This window comes from Amphibalanus amphitrite, unplaced genomic scaffold (assembly GCF_019059575.1).
Source record: "Amphibalanus amphitrite isolate SeventyFive unplaced genomic scaffold, NRLGWU_Aamphi_draft 001366F_arrow, whole genome shotgun sequence".
NCBI classification, from domain to species: domain Eukaryota; kingdom Metazoa; phylum Arthropoda; class Thecostraca; order Balanomorpha; family Balanidae; genus Amphibalanus; species Amphibalanus amphitrite.
In genome coordinates this window covers 68,895-89,811 of record NW_024882859.1, presented here as the reverse complement: position 1 = coordinate 89,811, position 20,917 = coordinate 68,895, and the positions used below count along the sequence as shown (strand labels likewise).

Genomic DNA, 20,917 nt, shown 5'->3' with positions numbered 1-20,917 from the left:
AGTCAAATAGAAACAGCACCCATGTCACCAGACGGCATTGGGCTCGTGCATGTGTCGACACATTCTACCCAGCCCTGTCCTTGAGGATCTGTAACTATAGATTGATCAACACACATCAGTCCATTATCAACACACTATATTTAGTGAGGCATCTGATGGTCACGTGATGAACAAATGGGTAATTGGGATGAGTGAGCGCCACGTCTCATTTACAAATGTACAACAGTGCGGCGATGATGTGTATAAGGCCAATGAGCTCCACCTCGGGAGCCGGCACGGGAACGGGTCCACGGCGCAGCCCCGTACTCCAGTCGGGGAGTCGACACAAACTATCGGGAGCCGACACAAACAGTCGGGAGTCGACACAAACAGTCGGGGAGCCGACCAAATTACTGTCGGGAGCCGGCACGGGAACGGGTCCACGGCGCAGCCCCGCTACTCCAGTCGGGGAGCCGACACAAACAGTCGGGAGTCGACACGGGAATGGGTCCACGGCGCAGCCCCGTACTCCAGTCGGGGAGCCGACACAAGCTGTCGGGGAGCCGACACAAACTGTCGGGAGCGGACACAAACAGTCGGGAGTCGACACAAACAGTCGGGGAGGCGACACAAGCTGTCGGGGAGTCGACACAAACAGTCGGGAAGGCGACACAAAGACACAAACTGTCGGGAGTCGACACGGGAACTGGTCCACGGCGCAGCCCGTTACTCCAGTCGGGGAGTCGACACAATCTGCATTCTATCCGACAGTCGCGCCTGAACTCTCATCTGGCTCTGGCTTTACCATCACATACACGCCTGACGATCCATCGCCCCAGTACACTCCCAGCATACGTCCGCAAACACGCTGATACAAAGCCATCAATATTGATGACTTTGGTTGAAGGTGGAGCCGTTTCGCGCCATCACCCTCCTGGCTCCTACATTACATCCATCCGTGATTCACGCCACACGAGACACACACTTCACACACTTCACTTCTCGTACACACACTTAACTCCCGATTCCTACTGCACCCTCGCCTCAGTCAAGTCCCATTCTCCCATCTCCCCATCTCCACGTCACACCATTTCTCCGCAGCTGTGAATGACCACCTTCTCGCCTGTTTTGCCCGACTTGGATCCCAGTCTCTCGACCTTTTTCACCACGTCCGCGCCTCCCGTTACCTTCCCGAACACCACGTGTTTGCCGTTCAGCCAGTCGGTGCGGTCGGTCGTGATGAAGAACTGCGAACCGTTGGTACCGGGCCCGGAATTGGCCATCGAGAGGCAGTACGGCTCGTGCGAGAGGGTGAAGTTTTCGTCGGCGAACTTGCCGCCGTATATGGACTTGCCGCCGGTGCCGTTATTGGCCGTAAAGTCGCCGCCCTGTTAACGACGGAGAGAGGGGGTGAGAGAGATGGACAGAGTGGCAGGAGGATAGCGGGTTACATACAGAGAGTGTCGGGTGACCAATATGAGCGTCACATAATCCATGAATTACTAACACCATCACACTGTAACACAACTGCAAACAGATCACGCAATTTGAGCACCCTAAGACTATCATGGTCCATCACAAACAACTCTGGTCAAGCTATCTCAGTTTGTCTCTTAAACAGAATAAAAACAATTCATCCCAAACGCGTAGGTCAGTTACAACTCAACACTCCATGTGCCAAATCAAACAGCGTAGTAAGGCCCAAACACTAGCATTTCGAGACGTTTATCTGTTCCCAAACACTCACACCCACCTGCAGCACCAAGACATGGTGCAACACAAACACACCTGACCACAACTACAATCACCTTCATCTGACAGTCTCTCTGACCCAAAAACACCGCCGTCCGGCAGTCTCACGCGCTCACAAGCATTCCGCTCCCTACCTGAAGCATAAGCTCGGTAAAAGCCCGTGCAATATGAACATAACAGACAGACCTCCACCCGACACTGTGCCCCACAACCACCAACCTGCAGCATGAAGCCGGGTATGACTCTGTGAAATGTACAAACATGGCCCACCATAACGGACACACCTTCACCCGGCACTGTGCCCCACAATCACCCACCTGCAGCATGAAGCCGGGTATGACTCTGTGGAAGGTGGAGCCCTTGTAGCCGAAGCCCTTCTCGTGTGTGCACAGACAGCGGAAGTTTTCGGCCGTCTTGGGTACCACGTCTGAGCGCAGCGTGATGATGATCCGGCCCAGGGCGGTGCTGCCCGCCTTCACGTCCAGATACACCTGCAGAGACACGTCAGAGGGGGGTAACTCGCCAGCCCAGGGCGGTGCTGCCCGCCTTGACGTCCAGGTACACCTGCAGAGACACGTCAGAGGGGGGTAACTCGCCAGCCCAGGGCGGTGCTGCCCGCCTTGACGTCCAGGTACACCTGTAGGGGACTGGCAATACGTCAGAGGGCTGGTGATTGGTACAGTCCACAGCAGAAGTAATGTGTGGTTTCAGTCATGGGTATGTTCTGCTTCTGAAGCCTAGGAACGATTAGCCAGACTGCAACGAGACTTTAAATGTAGCTTACATGTATCTTCACCCTTGCAGCTACAACTTTATCTATTGACGTCTTCTTTTCAATCAGTCCGCATTTAAAAATCGTCGGTCAGAGCCATCCGTTGAGATTGGTAAAACCACACATTACTTAAAGGGACCCTCCCACCTTCAAAAAAGTTAATGAATTGGCACGAAAGTGATGTCGCTCGGTTCAGAAAGAGCGAAAACGAATATCTACCAAATTTCATCGAAAAATATTCACCGGTTTTCAAGATATTAGACTTTTACTTTTGTTTACTTTTTGGGATCTCCGCTGTTCCTAGCGACTTTATTTGAAAGTGCGGCATTTGTTGCGCGCAAAGCAGCATATACCACCGCGTGCTACCGAACGTTTTAGTAAAAGATTTAAAAATCGTTAGATCTCCGCTGACGTCACAAATTCTAAGGGGGCATACCAATGCACTAGCCCCTTAGAATCCGAAAACTGCAAGTTTGAAATTCCATATCTTCGAATTAAAGCATTTGTCGATGTTGTGAGTGCCCAAACCGGTATTTGCAGGCCATGGCCACCAATTTGGCTATCTCAACTCAAAACTAATGTTAAGGTGGGAGTGTCCCTTTAAGCGGTGGGCTGTACCTATCCCACCCAGAGTCGTGCGTCAAGGTACACCCGAGAAGACAGCGAAACACCATAAAAGTGGTAACGTGAGTGTTGCAGAATTATGTCTAGCTTTTCACGCATTAGAGAATCTCCGACACGATACAGCCAAAGTTGTAAGAAAACACAATCAAACGTTATTACATGAAAAATACAATCTGGCTTCAAGGAGAAACTCTACCTTGTGTTTGCCAGTGGAGAAAGTCGAGCTGAAAGTAAATACTCCGCGTCTCTTCCCCTCTACCACTACTCCCCGCGCGCCCATCCTGACTGACCTGGGGCAGAGCACCCTCGCGGGCGGCGCGACTACCCCTACTCCCGGCGCGCCATCCCTGACTGACCTGGGGCAGAGCACCCTCGCGGGCGGCGCGCCACCCCTGACTGACCTGCGGTAGCGTGCCCTCGCGGGCGGCGCGCGGCGCGATCTTGGAGACCACCCGGCTCTCCTCCTTGTCTCCCTGGGTCTCCTTCTCCAGCGTCTCGCCGGCGTGCTGCTGCAGCCAGTTGTCGTCGGCCCAGACGGGCCGCGAGGAGCCCTCGCGGACCCGCAGCGGGCGCGCCAGGTTCACACGAATCTGGGCACAGGGGGAGTCCAGTCAGTACTCAGTACCACACCGGGAGGGACCCGCAGCGGAGGACAGTCAGTACTCAGTACCACACCGGGAGGGACCCGCAGCGGGCGCGCCAGGTTCACACGGATCTGGGCACAGGGAGACACCAGTAGTCAGTACCGCAGCGGACCCTCAGCGGAGGACAGTCAGTACCACCCGCAGCGGACCCGCAGCGGAGGACAGTCAGTACCACCGGCAGCGGACCCGCAGCGGGCGGGCCAGGTTCACACGGATCTGGACACAGGGAGACACATCAGTACCACCCGCAGCGGACCCGCAGCGGGCGGACACTCAGTACCACCCGCAGCGGACCCGCAGCGGGCGCGCCAGGTTCACACGGATCTGGGCACAGGGAGACACATCAGTACCACCCGCAGCGGACCCGCAGAGGGCGCGCCAGGTTCACACGGATCTGGACACAGGGGGAGTCCAGTCAGTACCACCCGCAGCGGACCCGCTGCGGACGGGCCAGGTTCACACGGATCTGGACACAGGGGCACAGCGGTCAGTACTCAGTACCACCCGCAGCGGACCCGCAGCGGGCGGGCCAGGTTCAAACGGATCTGCACACAGGGGGACACATCAGTACCACCCGCAGCGGACCCGCAGCGGAGGACAGTCAGTACCACCCGCAGCGGACCCGCAGCTCCGACTCGTGCATGTTGTCGACGGAACTCCCCCTGTCCCCGTGTCGCCATGGCAACCGGCGCTCACCGTGCGTCCGAACAGCTCCGACTCGTGCATGTTGTCGACAGCGGCGGCGGCGTCCTCGTTCTGTTCGAACTCGACAAACGCGAAGCCGCGGTGCTTCTCCGTCTCATAGTCGAGCGGGATCTGACGGGAAAAAGGCGCGGGAGTCAGGGGCGCTCGCACCTTACCATCGAGCGGGATCTGGCGCTAAATGAGAATCTGAGGTATTGACAAAACCTATAGTGTCCTAAAGTCGGACGGAATATGGTGGGAGACGTCCACGGGAGAGTCAACCATAGGAGGTTGGAGGAGCTATGGGAGCATACCCAGCCACCCAATCATGGGAGCATACCCAGCAGCCCAATCATGGGAGCATACCCAGCCACCAATCATGGGAACATACCCAGCCACCCAATATCTCTCAATGTGGTGATTACTCTGCATTTGCAGATAGCAAATAGTAAGTGTCAGCTACAGTGCAGGCACAATTACACTCTTAAGATTCTACTAGCCAGAAGGCTATAAAACTTCCAAAACGAGCACATTATACTATTTCTGACTGGGTACAGAAATAGTACCTAGGATCTGACCTGACCTGACTGGGAGCCCACTGACCTGGATGTCCTGAATGTCTCCGAAGGGGATGAAGGCGCCCTGGAGCACCTCCTCCGTGACCTCGTCGGCCAGTCCCCCGACGTAGACGGTCCGCTTCTGCGCCCCCACCGACGTCATCACTACCAGCTGTCGCCGATCTGCGGACTGGGCAGGGCAGCGTGGGGTTAGAAGGCATGGATATTGGATAGTTAAGGACAAACACACAGACAAACAGTTTTGCATGGGAAGATGGAATGGAATGGTCTGGTGTGGTCAGCCTTTACTTGCTACTATTTTACTTAAGGAAAAGGGCATTTTCAACTAGAAAAACAATAAACCAACATGCAGCAAGTGTTAATAGGTATATCATAAGCATCTTATAGGGATACCTATGGGCAAGGTCATGTCGACTTAAAGGAAATATACCACTTTTAACAAGGGGGTTTGAAATGAGATAGCAGCTTTGTAGCTTCACCTGATACTACCACGAATAAGGGGCTTTAATGGGTCTATGGTCACCCAAGGCAAAGATATCCTATTTCTTGTTCCAAAAAGAGTGCCTTGTGAAGGAATGTGGTGACTTGTAGAAAAATGCCAAGAGTGCAGGCACCTGTAGCAGATGCCAAAGCTCAGTCATGAGCCAGTCAGCATTCAGTTTGAACTAGGTCACACTGGTACCTACACAATATGATTGGTCCATGTGTAATAACCTCCCAGTAAACATGCCGACGTCGGCCCGACGTCGGGGTGACGTCGGCAACTCGGCATCGGCATGCCGACGTCGGCCCGACGTCGGTCCAACCTCGGCACGACGTCGGCTGGATGTCGGATATGCCCGCATGTTCCGACGTCCAGCCGAGGTCCAGCCGACGTCGGGCCGACGTCGTACCGAGATCAATTGGTGAGGTCCAGCCGACGTCGGGCCGACGTCGGGGCGACGTCGGACCGACATCGGCCGCTGTTTTGACTGTTAAAATAATATAAAATACATGTTTCATGTTACATAAAGAGCTTCTGTATTCAAAATATCCTCAGGAAACTCAAATCATCCTCCACGCCGCAACCCCCTGATCCGGACTGGACGGGAAACTTTATCCCATTTGGGATTGCCCGTAAGCCGAGCTAGCCCGTAGCCGGGTGCGGTGAGTGCTTGGGGGCTGCTCGGCCTATCCTTTGGTCAGGCTCAGCCCCGGCAACTCACCAGGCCGGGCCCAGTTCATATAGAAAGGCCAGTCGGCAAGTGTCACTTTGCCAAAGTGCCACTTATCAAAGGGACACTTTGGGAAACGTTGGTGCAGGTGTGTAAGAGTGGCTATATGAATCCATTGTGGGGTCGCCCTTTCCAATAAGTGTCACGTAACAGCAATGGGACCAGGGACTCTATATGAACTGGACCCAGGGTGCTCGCCAAGAAGACCAATGTCTCCATCCTATCATCCTTCCGGCTCTGAAATGGTCTTGTCAGACCGAAAGGGATAGCCCAACAAAACAAACCAAGTCCCCTATCTGGCTGCGTGGTGTAGTGGTTAGCGCACTAACCTCGCGTTCAATTAACACGGGGTTCGAATCCCATCGCCCGCTGATGCTTTTGGCGTGTTGTCCCAGTAAACATGCCGACGTCGGCGACTGGGGGGCTCGAATCCCGCCGCCGGTTGATATTTTTGGCGCGTTGTTCCAATAAACATGCCGACGTCGGCCCCGTCGGTCCAACGACAAACGATCTCGTCAACCTCGGCAAACGATCTCGGACCGACGTCGGCTCGACGTCGACTGGACTTCGGCTGGACGTCGGAACATGCGGGCATATCCGACGTCCAGCCGATGTCGGGCCGAGGTTGAACCGACGTTGGGCCGACGTCGGGCCGAGCCTCGGCCCGACGTCGGGCCGACGTCGGCATGTTTACTGGGCTCTGCAGCAAGCTACGTGATTTAGCTGTGCAACATTATTTAGCATCTACCAAAGATGGAGTATAGCCCTTCCAGTTCATCTGCACATTAATTGCTTAGTTCTGGTGGTGATGCCAGCTTTACCAATACCAACAAAATCGTAAAACTGTAGCAAATTGTTGTATATTTATGTTGTTGCATGTGCAGGCTGTGGCATGGTGTTGCATGTGCTTTGCATGGTTTATGAGCCTAATGCTTGGTTCCCTGTTTTCCAGCAATGTTGTGAATAAAAGCCTTCATTGAGGTTCATCGTTCATTACAATTTTATTCACAACATAACCTGCGTGCTGCATGACTCTGGCAAATCAAGATGGACAAGTATCTCAAGCCCCAAGAACTCAACATTGATCCCAAATCGCCATCTGCTGAAGATGAGTGGGATATGTGGATTACAAAGTTTGGGGATTTCTTCAACTCCATCGATCCGGCCCTAAATCCCAACAAGCTCACGCTTCTTCGGGCTCACATGTCATGTGCATGCTATAAGCTGATCAAGGCGGCCACTACCTTTGATGAGGCTGTCGAGATGCTGGAAGCAAGGTTCGTGAAACCCCACAGTGAGGTCTATGCTCGCCACAGGCTCGCTTCTCGGCGACAGCAGGCTGGGGAATCACTTGACACTTATCTCGAGGAACTGGGGCTCCTGGCATCTCAATGCAAGTTTGAAGCAGCTACAGCTGAAAAAGTAAAGGAGGATGCCATACGTGATGCCTTCATCAATGGCCTGTCATCCAGTGCTATTCGACAGCGTCTTCTGGAGAACCTTCAGCTTGATCTGAAAACAGCTGTTTCTCAGGCTCGTGCTCTGGAGATGGCCCAGCAGCAATCTGAAATGTATCATAGAAACAGCAGTGATTCGTCACCAGTGACAGTGACAGCCCATGCTCAGTCTGATCCTTCTTCTGCGGAGGAGACAGTGCCATCCGCTCGAGGAGGAGAGGAAGTGACTGCAGCAGTTGAACGTACCTGCTTCTTCTGTGGTGGTCCACATCATGCTCGAAACAAGTGTCGTGCACGCAATGCTACCTGTTCAAGCTGTGGTAGGCAGGGGCATTTTGCCTCAGTCTGCCAGATGGGGAGATGGTCCAGAAGAGCACAACCGACCAAGGACCGGAGACAAACCACAGCTTCTATGCCGATACTGTCAGCAATGCATGAAACCTCTCTTCCGAGTCTACGGTCTGCTATGACACGTGTCACAATCAATGGTCAAGAGTTCGAAGCGCTGATCCGACACTGGTAGCTCTCAGAGTTTCATCCGTACCCGGGTCGCAGAGGACGTTCACCTGAACATCGAACCCGCACATGGTACTGTGTGCATGGCCTCCACACGGCATCATGTCAAGGTGGCGGGGCAGTGTAGGGTGAGACTACGGGTTCAAGATGAATCATATGATGACTACCTGTTCTCTGTCATGGACGATCTGTGTGCACCTGTGCTACTCGGTCATGACTTTCTCAAGGCACACGAAAGCGTGTCCCTGACGTTCGGTGGCTCTCGATCCTCGCTCAGCCTGTGCTGTCTGACTCCCGCAGTGGTAACGCCACCATTCTTGTTCGGTAACTTGACGGAGGACTGTCACCCTATCCAGGCCAAGTCACGCCGCTACAGCGCCTCCGAAGTGAAGTTCATCGAGGGTGAGGTCGATCGTCTCCTAAAGGAAGGCATCATCTCTCCCAGCACCAGCCCATGGCGTGCTCAAGTTCTTGTGGTTGCATCTCCTAGCGGGAAACGTCGGATGGTTGTGGACTACGCCCAGACCATCAATCGCTTCACGGAGCTGAATGCTTACCCGCTGCCAAGAATCAACGAACAGGTTGAAAAGATCGCTCAATACTCCTACTTCAGCACGATAGACCTGACCAGTGCCTATCACCAGATCCCCATCGATCCTGAAGATCGCAAGTACACAGCTTTCGAAGCTGATGGAAGACTCTTCGAATTCCTTCGTATCCCGTTCGGGGTCACTAATGGGGTCGCCTGTTTTCAGCAGATCCTCGACGATGTCATCCGAGCTGAGAACCTGCGCGTCGCGCGACACATTTGCATACGTCGACGACGTGACCATCTGTGGTCGCACCAGAGAAGAACATGACAGGAACCTGGAGCGCTTCATCGACGCTGCAAAGAAGTTCTCGCTGACGATCAATCAAGAGAAGAGTCAGTATGGCAAGACATCCGTCAGGATCCTGGGGCATGTGGTGGAGAACCGGACGATTCGACCTGATCCAGAGCGACTTCGAGCCTTGATGGAGCTGCCGGTGCCCGAGGACGCGAAGGCACTGAAGCGAGCTGTAGGCATGCTCTCACACTACAGGGTGTCCGGATAGTTCTGGCGCTTTTCAACATTTTCTAAAACAAATGCCATTGGTTCATAGATACTAATCAATGGATCATAACAATGACCAGGGACACCAAGCCACATGCTTCCGCTACGTGCTCATTCAATGTAACCACCGTCGGCGCCGACGACGGCCTCGACGTAGGGAATGAAGCGTCTGCGGGTTTTGACGATGCGGGGCATTTCCAGGTCCTCCCATGCTGTCATGATGCGAGTCTTCAGCGACTCCAGGTTGGGGTGAGAAATGGCCTAGATCCTGTTCTACAAAACGCGTAGCACGCCTTAGTCGAGCGGGTCAGGTTAGGAGAATAAGGCGGCCTAATCTCATTTCGCCACGGTGATCTGGCCCGGCAAGCTCCTCTGTCAGTTTAGCTTGAATGGCGGCGGCGTTGTTGGAGGGTGCTCTGTGCTGTTGAAATGCGAAGTGACCCTTAGGGCATGTCGTCTTGACCCTCGGGTTGATGTGGCTGTCCAGGAACCCCTCGTGGGCCAGCCTGTTATTCATTTATTCGACATTGACGAAGATGATGGGACATTTTTGTCCATCAGACCCCCGCACTTTCTTCGATTGCCGCGTTGAAATGCTGCTCCGTTCCCATATCGCGTTCGAAACGGTCTGAGGATATTTTTTAAGGAATTCCCGAGTCGAAATAAACCTTTACCTGCTAAACCATTCATCGAAAAACGCCGCATCGCGCTGCAACTCGCGCCTCGTTCAAGTCGCACCCGGCCGCCGCGCGCAGGCATTCAGCGACAAGGCGCATCTTCGCCCATCTACCCATCACTGAAAACGATTTCAAGGTCATATTTACACGACCCCTGGCTGAGCAATCAACGAGGGGTCATGTCTGTGATGATTGGCTGAATGTCCAATAATCACAGCGCGCGTTACACGGCGTCCAAAAGAAGCGCCAGGACTTTCCGGACACCCTGTACTCCAAGTGGGTGTCATCCTTCTCCGAGAAGCTCCGGCCGCTGATCGACGGCGACTGCTTTCCCCTGTCGCCTGACGCGGTCGCGGCGTACCAGCGGTTGAAGGAAGACATCGGTGCTGCTACCATGTCAGCGATTGACGACTACGCTACCTTTGTGGTAGAGACGGACGCGTCTGATAATGCGATCGCAGCCACTCTTACTCAGAACGACAAGCCGGTCGCCTTCTTCTCGCGAACGTTAAACCCATCAGAACGCAAACAGGCATCCGTTGAGAAGGAGGCTGCAGCCATAGTCGAGTCAATTCGAAAGTGGCGGCATCTTCTGATTGGACGCCACTTCAAGCTCATCACAGATCAACGCTCGGTCTCCTTCATGTTCGACCGCGCGAGCAAAGGACGCATCAAGAACGACAAGATACTGCGTTGGCGTCTCGAGCTGGCGTGCATGAGCTTTGAGATCGTGTATCGTCCGGGGAAGTTCAACACAGTTCCCGACATGCTATCCAGGGCTGTCTGTGGCGCAACCACCACGGACACTGAAGATCTCATCCGATCTCTCCATGGACAATTCTGCCACCCTGGTGTAACGCGGTTGTGGCACTACCTCCGGTCGCGGAATGTGGCTTGTTCGGTGGATGATGTAAGGCGAGTCGTAACGCAGTGTAGAACCTGTGCACAGCACAAACCACGATTCGTCCATACCTCTAACACGCTTGTCAAGGCGACTAGAGTGTTTGAGCGATTGAGCGTTGACTTCAAGGGTCCCCTGCCATCAAACACTCAAAGAGCGTACATGTTTGTCGTGGTAGATGAATTCTCCCGCTTCCCGTTCGCTTTTCCTACTGCCGATACGTCTGCGGATTCGGCGATACAGTGTATGATGTCTCTGTTCACTATGTTTGGCACACCGGAGTTTGTACATTCCGATCAGGGCACCGCCTTCACGTCCTCTCGATTTAAGCAGTTTCTCCTACAGAACAGCATCGCCCAGAGCTTCTGTTCGGCATACAACGCCCCAGGCAACGGTCAAACCGAGCGTTACAACGGCATCATCTGGAAGTCTGTGTGCATGGCCTGTCACTCTGACAGCATCGACTTGAAAAACTGGGAAACCGTCCTCCCCCGGGCTCTGCACAGCGTTCGTTCGTTGCTATGCACAGCCACGAACCAGACGCCTCATGAACGATTCTTCAAACATCCTCGAAGGTCAATCAATGGTCAAGCTCTCCCTTCTTGGCTGGTGACATCAGACAGGGTACTGCTCCGTCGGTTCAACCGCGCCAGCAAGTACGAGCCTCTGGTGGATGAGGTCGATCTTCTGCACGTTACTCCCACGTACGCCAAGGTCCGACTGCCGAGTGGTCGTGAGCCGACTGTCTCTATCCGTCATCTCTCGCCCATGGGAGGTGAGAGCGCTGGGGAGCACTGCCAGATGGGTGATCATCGATCGAGTGACACAGACGTGCCTCCTATTGACTCGCCCTGTGACCCTGTGTGTCCCGCTGAGCGTGGCGACTCGTCTGATGCTGTGTCCGTCTCTGCACCGGATGTTCATGATGTACCTCCCGAGATCTCGCCTGACTGTCCTGATACCACTGTAACGAATTTGGATCGGCCTCTGCGAAGGTCAACCAGGGTGAAGCAGGTGCCTGTTCGATTAATGGACTATCAGATGTGTAAGCCGTGACAGGCGAGCGTTTTGACATGGTGTGGCGAGGAGTTTGTCTTTGTGTTAGTGTTGCTGAGCGTAGTTTTGGCACGCTCAGTCTTGAGGGACGGTGAATGTTGTATATTTATGTTGTTGCATGTGCAGGCTGTGGCATGGTGTTGCATGTGCTTTGCATGGTTTATGAGCCTAATGCTTGGTTCCCTGTTTTCCAGCAATGTTGTGAATAAAAGCCTTCATTGAGGTTCATCGTTCATTACACAAATAAAACAAAAAACAAAAGCAGAATATTTCCTTTAATAATGTCATCAGTAATTTTATTTAATAAGTAAAAAAGTGCTTATAGTGCTGACCTAAACAGATAGGTAAAATGGTATTTGTCAAGATAAGGTCCGCTCTACAGTTGTGGCTCTGTTGATACAAATATGCAACAGCAGAAATTTTAGGTTGTATGTAGGTTAGGTCAGTTTGGCAGTTTGTACATTTTAGGTTGTATGTTGGTAGGTTTTTAGGTTGTAGTTATCAGGTTGTACATGTACCTAGGTTTGTACATTGTTAGGTTGTTAGGTTGTAGGTAAGTAGGTAAAGTTAGGTCAGGTTTGATTGTTTTCTTTGCAAGACATTTATACATCATTTGTGGATTTAGGATGTCAAATAATGAAAGAGTATGAAAAAACATCCTTGAAATCTTGCGAGGACTTTATCTTGACATTTACTGGTAAATGTTGCATGTCATTATATCTACATACTACATAGGTACGTACCTACCTGGCCGTAATATTTTCTGGACAATTTGCCAGCTGGCGCCTTATGGTGGGGTGGCACTAGCACTTCAACTTAGCAGAGCTTGTCATATTTCAATGCCAGATACCTACAAACAACTAAATATCCCAATCCATCTTTTAATTTTTCTGTGAATGCCATTTTACATCTACCTATATGTCCATCTCTTAACATGTTTAAATCAATAAATAACATAGCTATCATCAGTGGCGGCGGAAGGTATTCTAGGATAGGGGTGCAAACGATATTGAAGCGCCCCTTCCCGCTGGGCGCCCCTTACCATGCCGATGGCCGTCCCTGCACTGGAAAATCAGTTTCGCCCCTATACAGGCGCCCATAGAAGTTTGCAGAGTGCTATTCCTGGTCATAATCATCTCCCCAGTAAAAAAAAAACGCAAAATACGCCCTAGCACTAGGGGTGTAACCGCCCATACGGACAGTGCAATTTTACAGGCCCCAATCTCGGACCTCCCTTAACATTCATATGTTGTAACGGCAAACCGCCCCCGATAAATGTTACACAAACTAATTTCCTCTCGCATATCGGCCATCAGGCACCCCTTTTTGTCGCATGGAGCCTGCAACGCTATAAGCCCTCATATGTTCGTGTTGGCGTTCGGAGGCTATCTATCGCCTTCAAAGACGTCTCCATAAATGTTTCTTTTTCGTCCCACACACAGGCGCCCCTCTTCCGCATGGCGCGCTTCTCGAGTAGCTGCGCCCTCCTAGCCTTTATCGCCTGGCAAGATTATATACGACAGGGTCGGCAGCATCTGCCTTTGTTTCAGATAAGGATGCCCTCCACTTTTCAGCATATCAAAAGATACTTTTCCCACGTCATTGCCACCCTCTTCATGTCACAAGTGCCTTTATCAGCTGCGGTGTCGCCTCGCACTGCTCAGCTTTATGGCTGCCGCACCTCTTAACTTCCTGCCTCCTCTGCAGATTTTCGAGGCGCCCCTTTCCATAGCTTTAGGGTGCAGCTGCCCCCCTTGCCCCCCTGCTTCCGCCGCCACTGGCTATCATACACCACCAGCTGGCCAGCCAGCTGATTTTATCCAGTTGTTAGTAAGGTCCTACTCCTACCTACCTACCTGCCTAATCTCTGCTTAGCGGTTGCTTCCACCCATCCGGTTGAGCTGAGGCGCGCCTGCACCATCAGGTTGTTGTCCTCCCTGATAAATGACTGATGACCCTCTGTTATTCCCTATCTCAATTTGATATTGCTGATACACTAGTGAAAATGATAAAAATGGTAGGTAACAATAAACACGAGTGCATTTTAAGGCAACAAAACAATGTACCTAACACTATAGAGTATTGGAAAGGCGTAGAAAAAGAAAAGAGTCAAAGACCATGCAAAAAGTTAGTAGCTAAATAACATATTGATATGTAGGTACTTACTCGATTGACAATTATCAATTAGGAATAAAATTGATATCTTTCCAACCAAACCAAACGTTTTCGAGAATGCTCATGCTGAGAGGCGCACTTGAGGGGCTCTGGTATTAACTGGATAATTCGCCAGCTGACGCCGTATGGTGGCGCTAGTGGAGCAGCACCATATGACGTCAGCACAAAACACCGTGAGCAGCTATGAAATGGGAGCGAGCACCACGGAAATATCGAAAGGTGATGGACATGTACTGACTTTGGTCATTCAAGTACCACCAACACCATACAAAAATCATATAATATCATCAAGACTGATTCTGGAATCGATTCGTCCGGGTATTTAAAACACACAAAAAATGTTTGTTACCGAATTCTGAAACAGTATAAGGATATTCTTGTTCCTTACTTTTACCTTGTGGAGTACTTTTACTTGCTTTCTAGTGCGCCCATCACTATCTTGAAATCTGGATTGCAACGCTGTAGGAAAACTTTTTTTCATTTGTCATTTCTTCCACTTTTGAGCAGTGATAATTTATTTGGTTTTATACATTAAATAATGAAGACGGCTCCTAACTTTTTAGGGATCTGCAGTGGCCCAGAGAGCAAAATCAGATATTTTCTAAGAACTTGAGGCCACTATTTTCTTATATGCTAGAAAATATACAAATATTGACATTAAAAGAATGATACGGGTATATAATTCTGCAGAAATATAAATTCAAAGTATTTAAATTATTCAAGAACCTTTTTAAAATCTTCCATAATGACTTCTTTCAATACAAGCTGGATGCAATTTCAATCAATAAAGCAGCACAAGGCAGTACATTGAGCTACGATGATCCATAACCAATCGGCACCTGCAATTTGATTGATCTTCGAGATGTACCCTGCCCCTGTTCCCTGACTTTCCCTTTTCGTTGTACCGGGTGAAGTGAATATTCTGTGAATATTCTTCTGACAGTCAGTTTTTAGTCCTACATTATGTTGTCAAACAGATTTAATTGGTTCAAAAACCGTCGTAGTCCGTCTCATTCGCAGTCTACATCTCCACATGCGCACCCATACATGCCCAAAATTTTCACTACGTATGTACTATGTACCCTGCAGCGTATCCTGATGAAAAATGTTTTGTTGAAATCATAGACACTTCCCAAGGTAGGCCATAGTCCATGGCCATATATTTAAGTCAAAACAGATAAAACAGATAAACACAATTCCAATCATCAAGTCAACCAGCATCGACAATCTGCACATAAGTTCTAAACCTATTGTAAGACTACTTTGTATTCAAACTTTGTATTGCAGAAGGGTGGAAGCTGCATGGAATTATGCGACAATTTTAGCGTGCATCCACGCTCGAAAGAGCAGGGTTAATTGTAACAATGTCAATACCATAGCAATAACGTAATTGTAGGCGTTGTGATTCGGTTGTTTCTTGTCTGTGCTGGCCATTGCGCGGGCGGTCCAGCGGCGGAACTCGGCTTCGCCGCCGTGGCGCGCTGGCAGTTGCTTCTTCTTCTTCTTCTGCATCCCATCGCCAACCCGCTCAGGGGGGCGGCGGCGCAGGCGGGTCGAGCGGCGGCTCGGTCCGCCCAACATCCTCGATGAAGGTGACGACCTTCGTCGCCGGGCCGCCGAGGACGTCGACCAGGCGAGGGTCGGCACCCGAGCGGCGGCGGCGGGCCGCCTCATAGGCCGGACAATCGGTCAGTAGGTGCGCCGCGCTGTCGGGCTCCCCGCACGCGGGGCATTCGTAGTCGGCTTCCGGGCCAATCTTGTGGAGCGTGTCACGGGTCAGCGGTGATGTGCCGGTCCTCAGCTGGGACAGCGTCACCGACCCCAGCGCGCCAGGGAGTCGTGGCCAGGCGTGGGGTCCGGGTGCGGGTGGGCAGCGGTTGCCCTCTGTCGCGACAGCTCCCGGACATGGCGCGTGACGGCGGCTCGCGCACTCGACAGGTCGATCGGTGCGCTGTCTTGGTCGCCCGCCGTGGCCTCGCCAGCCAGGCGGTCGGCGGTTTCGTTGCCGTCCAGCCCGGCATGGCCTGGCACCCACTGGAGCACCGTCTCGGTGCCGTTCTCGGCGAGGGTGCTCAGCACTCAGCAGCCTCCACACCTCGGCGGCCAGGGCCATGGTCTGGTTAGCTGGGCCGCGGCCGAGTAGTTGGAGCCCAGACCTTGAGTCGGTGAGGAGGCGGACCGACTTGGTCGATGCCAACTCCCCGTCCTCCAGGCCGGCCACAGCCGCGAACGCCTCGCGCATGGCGGTCAGTTCTGCTCTTAGGCTGGAGCAGACCGCCCCTGCAGGAGCGCGCACGGTCTCTTCTCTGTTGAGGTGGTGGAACTGGATCAGCGCCTGCGCCGCCCTGTTCCGTCCGCCGCGAGCCGAGCCGTCCGACCAGATAGTGACGTCCGGGTGCGGGAGCTCTGCAATGGCTCGCAGGGCAGCTTCCCTGCGGACTGCAGGCGGGTCCGACCGGCGGGTGGCCACGGGCAGGTCCACCCTGAAGGTGATGCCGCCGCGGTGGCCCAGCCATGGCGGGTCGCAGCTGTAGAACGCTGAACCTGTAACACAATAGAATTGCAATTGTAACAAAGACCTGCATGGTCAGCACACATCTGCAGTGACTGTCATCCCAAGTTGGTATGAATTGGCACAAAGTTGGGTCATGGTAGCAGACGTAGCACAAGCTGTTGTGATATGCCATACCGTAGGACTAGGTCGTAGGTTGTAAATTTTAGGTTTAAGGCTGTAGGTTGTAGGTCAGGTTAGGTAAGGTTTGGTTAGAAAGACCCATTCTCGTGCATCGGGCAGCTTGTGCTACATCTACCTGACCAATACCCAATTTGGATTCCCAAAATTGATGGCAAACAGGCTTTTTGTATAACAAGTGTGGTTAATTGTTCTAATCCCCACTGCAATGTGAGGGTAACTGCTTTTCTACAATCACAAAATTTGAATTCATATAGGTAGGTGTTTACATGTTCAGAAAATGATACAAAATATGACACAATTAATTATAGCTGCAACTGGATAGTGGATACCAACCTCAACTGAAAGTTTCTGCAGCCTTATAACCTAACAAATGACTAAATTGCCAAAATAAATCCCTTAGTACAATAGCTTGACTCTAAAATAACAGAAATTTTTCATGCAGACCCTGAAATGGAGGGTTTATGAAAAGTAACAAAAATAAACATTCACTAATATCAATATGTTGTTATAAATTTCATATGTAGCATAAGCGCCAATACTGCCTTCATTTACAATGTTGCTACTGTTTTCCACTCACAAACGCTGCCCTCCGTGGACAGCAGCAGCAGCAGTGAAACGTCACCCGTGGTGTGACATCACCACCCATGACGTAATGGAAATCCAGTTGTTACCAAGGCCCCACTTGAGGCGCACGAGGCGTTAGGCATGTTTTGACTGAGTTGCGTCACATTCAGCACGCTGCCATATTTACTGCACACTTTTCCCTTTGCTGTGGTAGGTCGTCTCCTTCTAGGCAGAAAAATTCACGGCCAAGATATAATATACCCCGCGATATACCCCCGTGATATACCCCCCGTGATATATAAGATATACCCCGTGTCTCTCGGACGACGAAAATTCTACGTCGTCCGGGTCCGTCCAATCCTGCACAAGCCACAAGGTCAGCGGGGGCTCGGCTGCGGTTATGGAACATTGGAACGTGATACTCTTACCTGGTACTCTTACCTGGTGGGGCTCCTTCTGCTTCGCAGCCGGTAGTAAGGACTGGAGCAGGAGGAACCCGGATAGGATCAGGACACGCCAGTCACAGTCTCCCCACGATGATGTCCTGTAGACATGGCCAGATGACTGGAAAGTGTGTGTCCTCGTGGCATACCTATGCCATTGGAAAACAACACTTATCGGTATGTTTGCACAAATATCGCGAGACAGATGTAGTCGTACAATGTGTTACCTAGTGCCTGTGCGAGAAGTCGTTTGAAAGACGACAGATCTGAAGCGGCCACCACGGGCCACGGCCTCTGGCAAACTATTCCAGATAGCCACCCGACGATGCGAAAACAAGCGCTGCCGCACGTTCCAAACAGCACGTGCTACATGCAGCTTGAAGCAGTGACCACGAGTTCCACCTCGGGGAGGCTGATGGAATGATGATTACTGATGGAAATGTGATTGGCCGGACGACGTAGAATAGAATCTTCGTCGTCCGAGAGACATCGAAAGCGGGGGCCGGGGATAATGAGTAGATAGTAAATACAAAGTAATCTTGGATATATAAGCTGCGTTTACATAGGGATTGTTGCAAGCTTATAGCTTCGCCCGTCATCCCGCACCCCACTGGGGTCTGCGTATAACACGCCCTACTGGGGGGGGCCTTCATAGCCCCCCCCCTCATAACTCCGAAACTAGGTACTGGGCCGATCGTCAAAATTCAAACGGTGTCTGATAGCCCCGGAAAAACTGTCGAACGAAACCTAATTTCATTGACCTCGAGGTCACTGATGACGTCACAGGTCAGGTCAAAATAAAAATTATTTGCATTTTGGCTTGTTCACATTTTGGGCTCTAACCGCCGTCTTACAAGTCAGATCAGGCTCATTTTTGGTTTACACACTCGTGAACAGATGCTCTAGTTACCCTGAGGGTACCAAACTTGTAGTTTGCTTTTCAGGTCAAGGTCAGGTCATCACAGGTCACGAAAATATTATATCATGCGTCGGTCACGTGACACATGTTTTATGCTCCATTTAGGCCAAAGATTTCGAATTTGATGTCGTTTGTGTCATTCGAGGCCATTTTGAGTCGAATTTAGCTTAGGTCAGGTCACCTTCAGGTAAAAAAATGTCAATTTTTGAAGTTAAAATTTTTCAACATAAAAGGTGTCTATTGGATGCAGTTTGAGCTCAGGAACACGATGGTGCTATTTATATTGGCTACGATGTCAAATACGTGCTGAAAATTGATTTGAAATTAATAATTGTGAATTGTTTGCAATAATGCGTACCTATAAGTTGGCCATTTTTGAAGATATTTAGCTAAAACTTGCTAGAGTTAGTCATAATAATGCGTTCTATCACATATATTCCGGTTTTTCAGAAACTTAAAAACTTTTTTTTAATGTAAAAATATAGATTTTGAATTGTATTATATTAAATTTTCGAAATTTTTAAAATTTCGAAAATCCGAGATAGCAGATTGATAGCGCAGTCTATTTTGAGTCCTTTCATGCAAAGAAATTGGATCTAGCTTTAACCCTCTAGTGCCCCCGGTATCATATCTGTAAGTCAATTTGCAGAAAATTCGCCTGCTAATCATAGAGGTGAAAATTGTTGAAAACCCTGTTGTATCAGAAGTGGTACGTCCTGGCAACCACCTGGTGGCAAAATTTTTAAGTAATGATTTCTCAGTTTCCCACCAGGTGATTTTGAAGAGGGTCAGTTTGTCCTTTGCCGAAAATCAATTTGAGATGCAAGTGTAAATTTAGGCATTTAGAAAACAAAAAAATTAGTTATTTGGAAAGAAACTTGGTATACTGTGAGACAAATGTTCAACATATATCATAGTATGTTGCAAAACATCGCAACTTTTTCAGGGTCAAAGATATGGACCCCCATTTTTGGGGATGCTATATATGATACGGTGGGCATAGCACTCCAATATTTTCTATGAAATTTTCGCCGCTGCAACATACGGTGTGCCAATACCATAGTTTTCTCAGGTGATAAGCATTGCAATGGCCTGTGAGTCATTGCAAATGACGATGGTACAAGATGCATAAATTTGTGAAGTTCGCACCTCTTGCGCCAGATAACTCTAATTCGCTCCAGACTTAAAATGTCATAACGATATTGGTACGCTTATGCCGCCTCTCATCCTTGTCAATCTTCCAACATCTAGCTTTCTATGAGTGGCCTTACATGCCTCATACATCTCGACTTTTCTAACGCTCATAGGAATCTGGTTTTCCAACTGTTTGACGATGACAATAGTGAACTTTTTGATCTGCAGGACACTAGCAGACCATATCTTCTTAACCACGTTAGGAATGACATGCTATCGATGACAAGCTTGTTGATTTCAAGGAACGATTATCCGTGCGAGCATTTATACTCGTGAAACCAAAAATTGAGACTTGATGTTAGGGACAGGAGGATTTCGCGGTCTCTTGCACAATTTCGATATTCCAACAGGGGTTGTGGACGGGCTTATTTATGTCTTGTGGGTCTATGTGTTATCTGGGCATGGCTGAAGACTTGCATTAGCAGCCAGCCAGCATTTTTCATTCATATTGGAGAACGACTCACCATTTGTTTGCGATTCAAATCTCCTCCGTTCATCCCAGTATTAAGAGGTTGAATGTGGAGTGGAAAACTATATCGTCATCTTCAGAGGAAGCTGGCTAAACGGGCTCGCCATGAAGACAGACTCCGGACCGAAGGGCGTGGTTCCTTTGATTTCCTATCTAAGAAGTAGGCAACCATGCACTGCTGCCAGGTTCCAGCAGGTGCCTGACACCTGGCAAGCATTTTCACTGCCAGGTATGTCATTTGTTGTCATATATTGACATATACCGCCAACTGTGGTAGCTGAGTGCCACTGAACAAAAAGGATTTACATATAGGTACTAAAACATGGATACTACTTTTGTACTGACCATAAGAACCAGTATAACGCCTTATGGGGCGACTAACGGAGCGAGCGAGAGGTTGAGCCTTGCACGTGCGAAATTTCGAGGGGGTACCTCCAACTGACTTGTGCACGGCACCCTACTCACCGATCTCTAGCGATGTGCCAAATTTGAGCACAATCGGCCCAGCCG

General features: G+C 50.6%; 1 protein-coding gene across 1 annotated transcript; it reads right to left on the bottom strand.

Annotated features, from left to right (window-relative positions):
- Nucleotides 1-119: 119 nt before the first annotated feature.
- Nucleotides 120-17,520, bottom strand: LOC122372494 (peptidyl-prolyl cis-trans isomerase E-like). Its single transcript, XM_043349713.1, has 7 exons — nt 17,501-17,520; nt 14,115-14,202; nt 5,059-5,202; nt 4,468-4,587; nt 3,529-3,717; nt 2,049-2,222; nt 120-1,367 (listed from the first exon to the last, which is right to left on the bottom strand). The coding sequence occupies exons 3-7, from the start codon at nt 5,173-5,175 to the stop codon at nt 1,062-1,064; spliced, it is 906 nt and encodes a 301-aa protein (XP_043205648.1). The 5' UTR covers nt 5,176-5,202; nt 14,115-14,202; nt 17,501-17,520; the 3' UTR covers nt 120-1,061.
- Nucleotides 17,521-20,917: the final 3,397 nt, after the last annotated feature.

Excerpts from the sequence above, each read along its gene's own strand:
- LOC122372494 (XM_043349713.1), bottom strand. The coding sequence starts at position 5,175 with ATGACGTCGGTGGGGGCGCAGAAGCGGACCGTCTACGTCGGGGGACTG. Across the intron at positions 4,588-5,058 it reads GAGACATTCAGGACATCCAG|ATCCCGCTCGACTATGAGAC; the intron begins GTCAGTGGGCTC and ends TTTTCCCGTCAG. Across the intron at positions 1,368-2,048 it reads TACCCGGCTTCATGCTGCAG|GGCGGCGACTTTACGGCCAA; the intron begins GTGGGTGATTGT and ends CGTCGTTAACAG.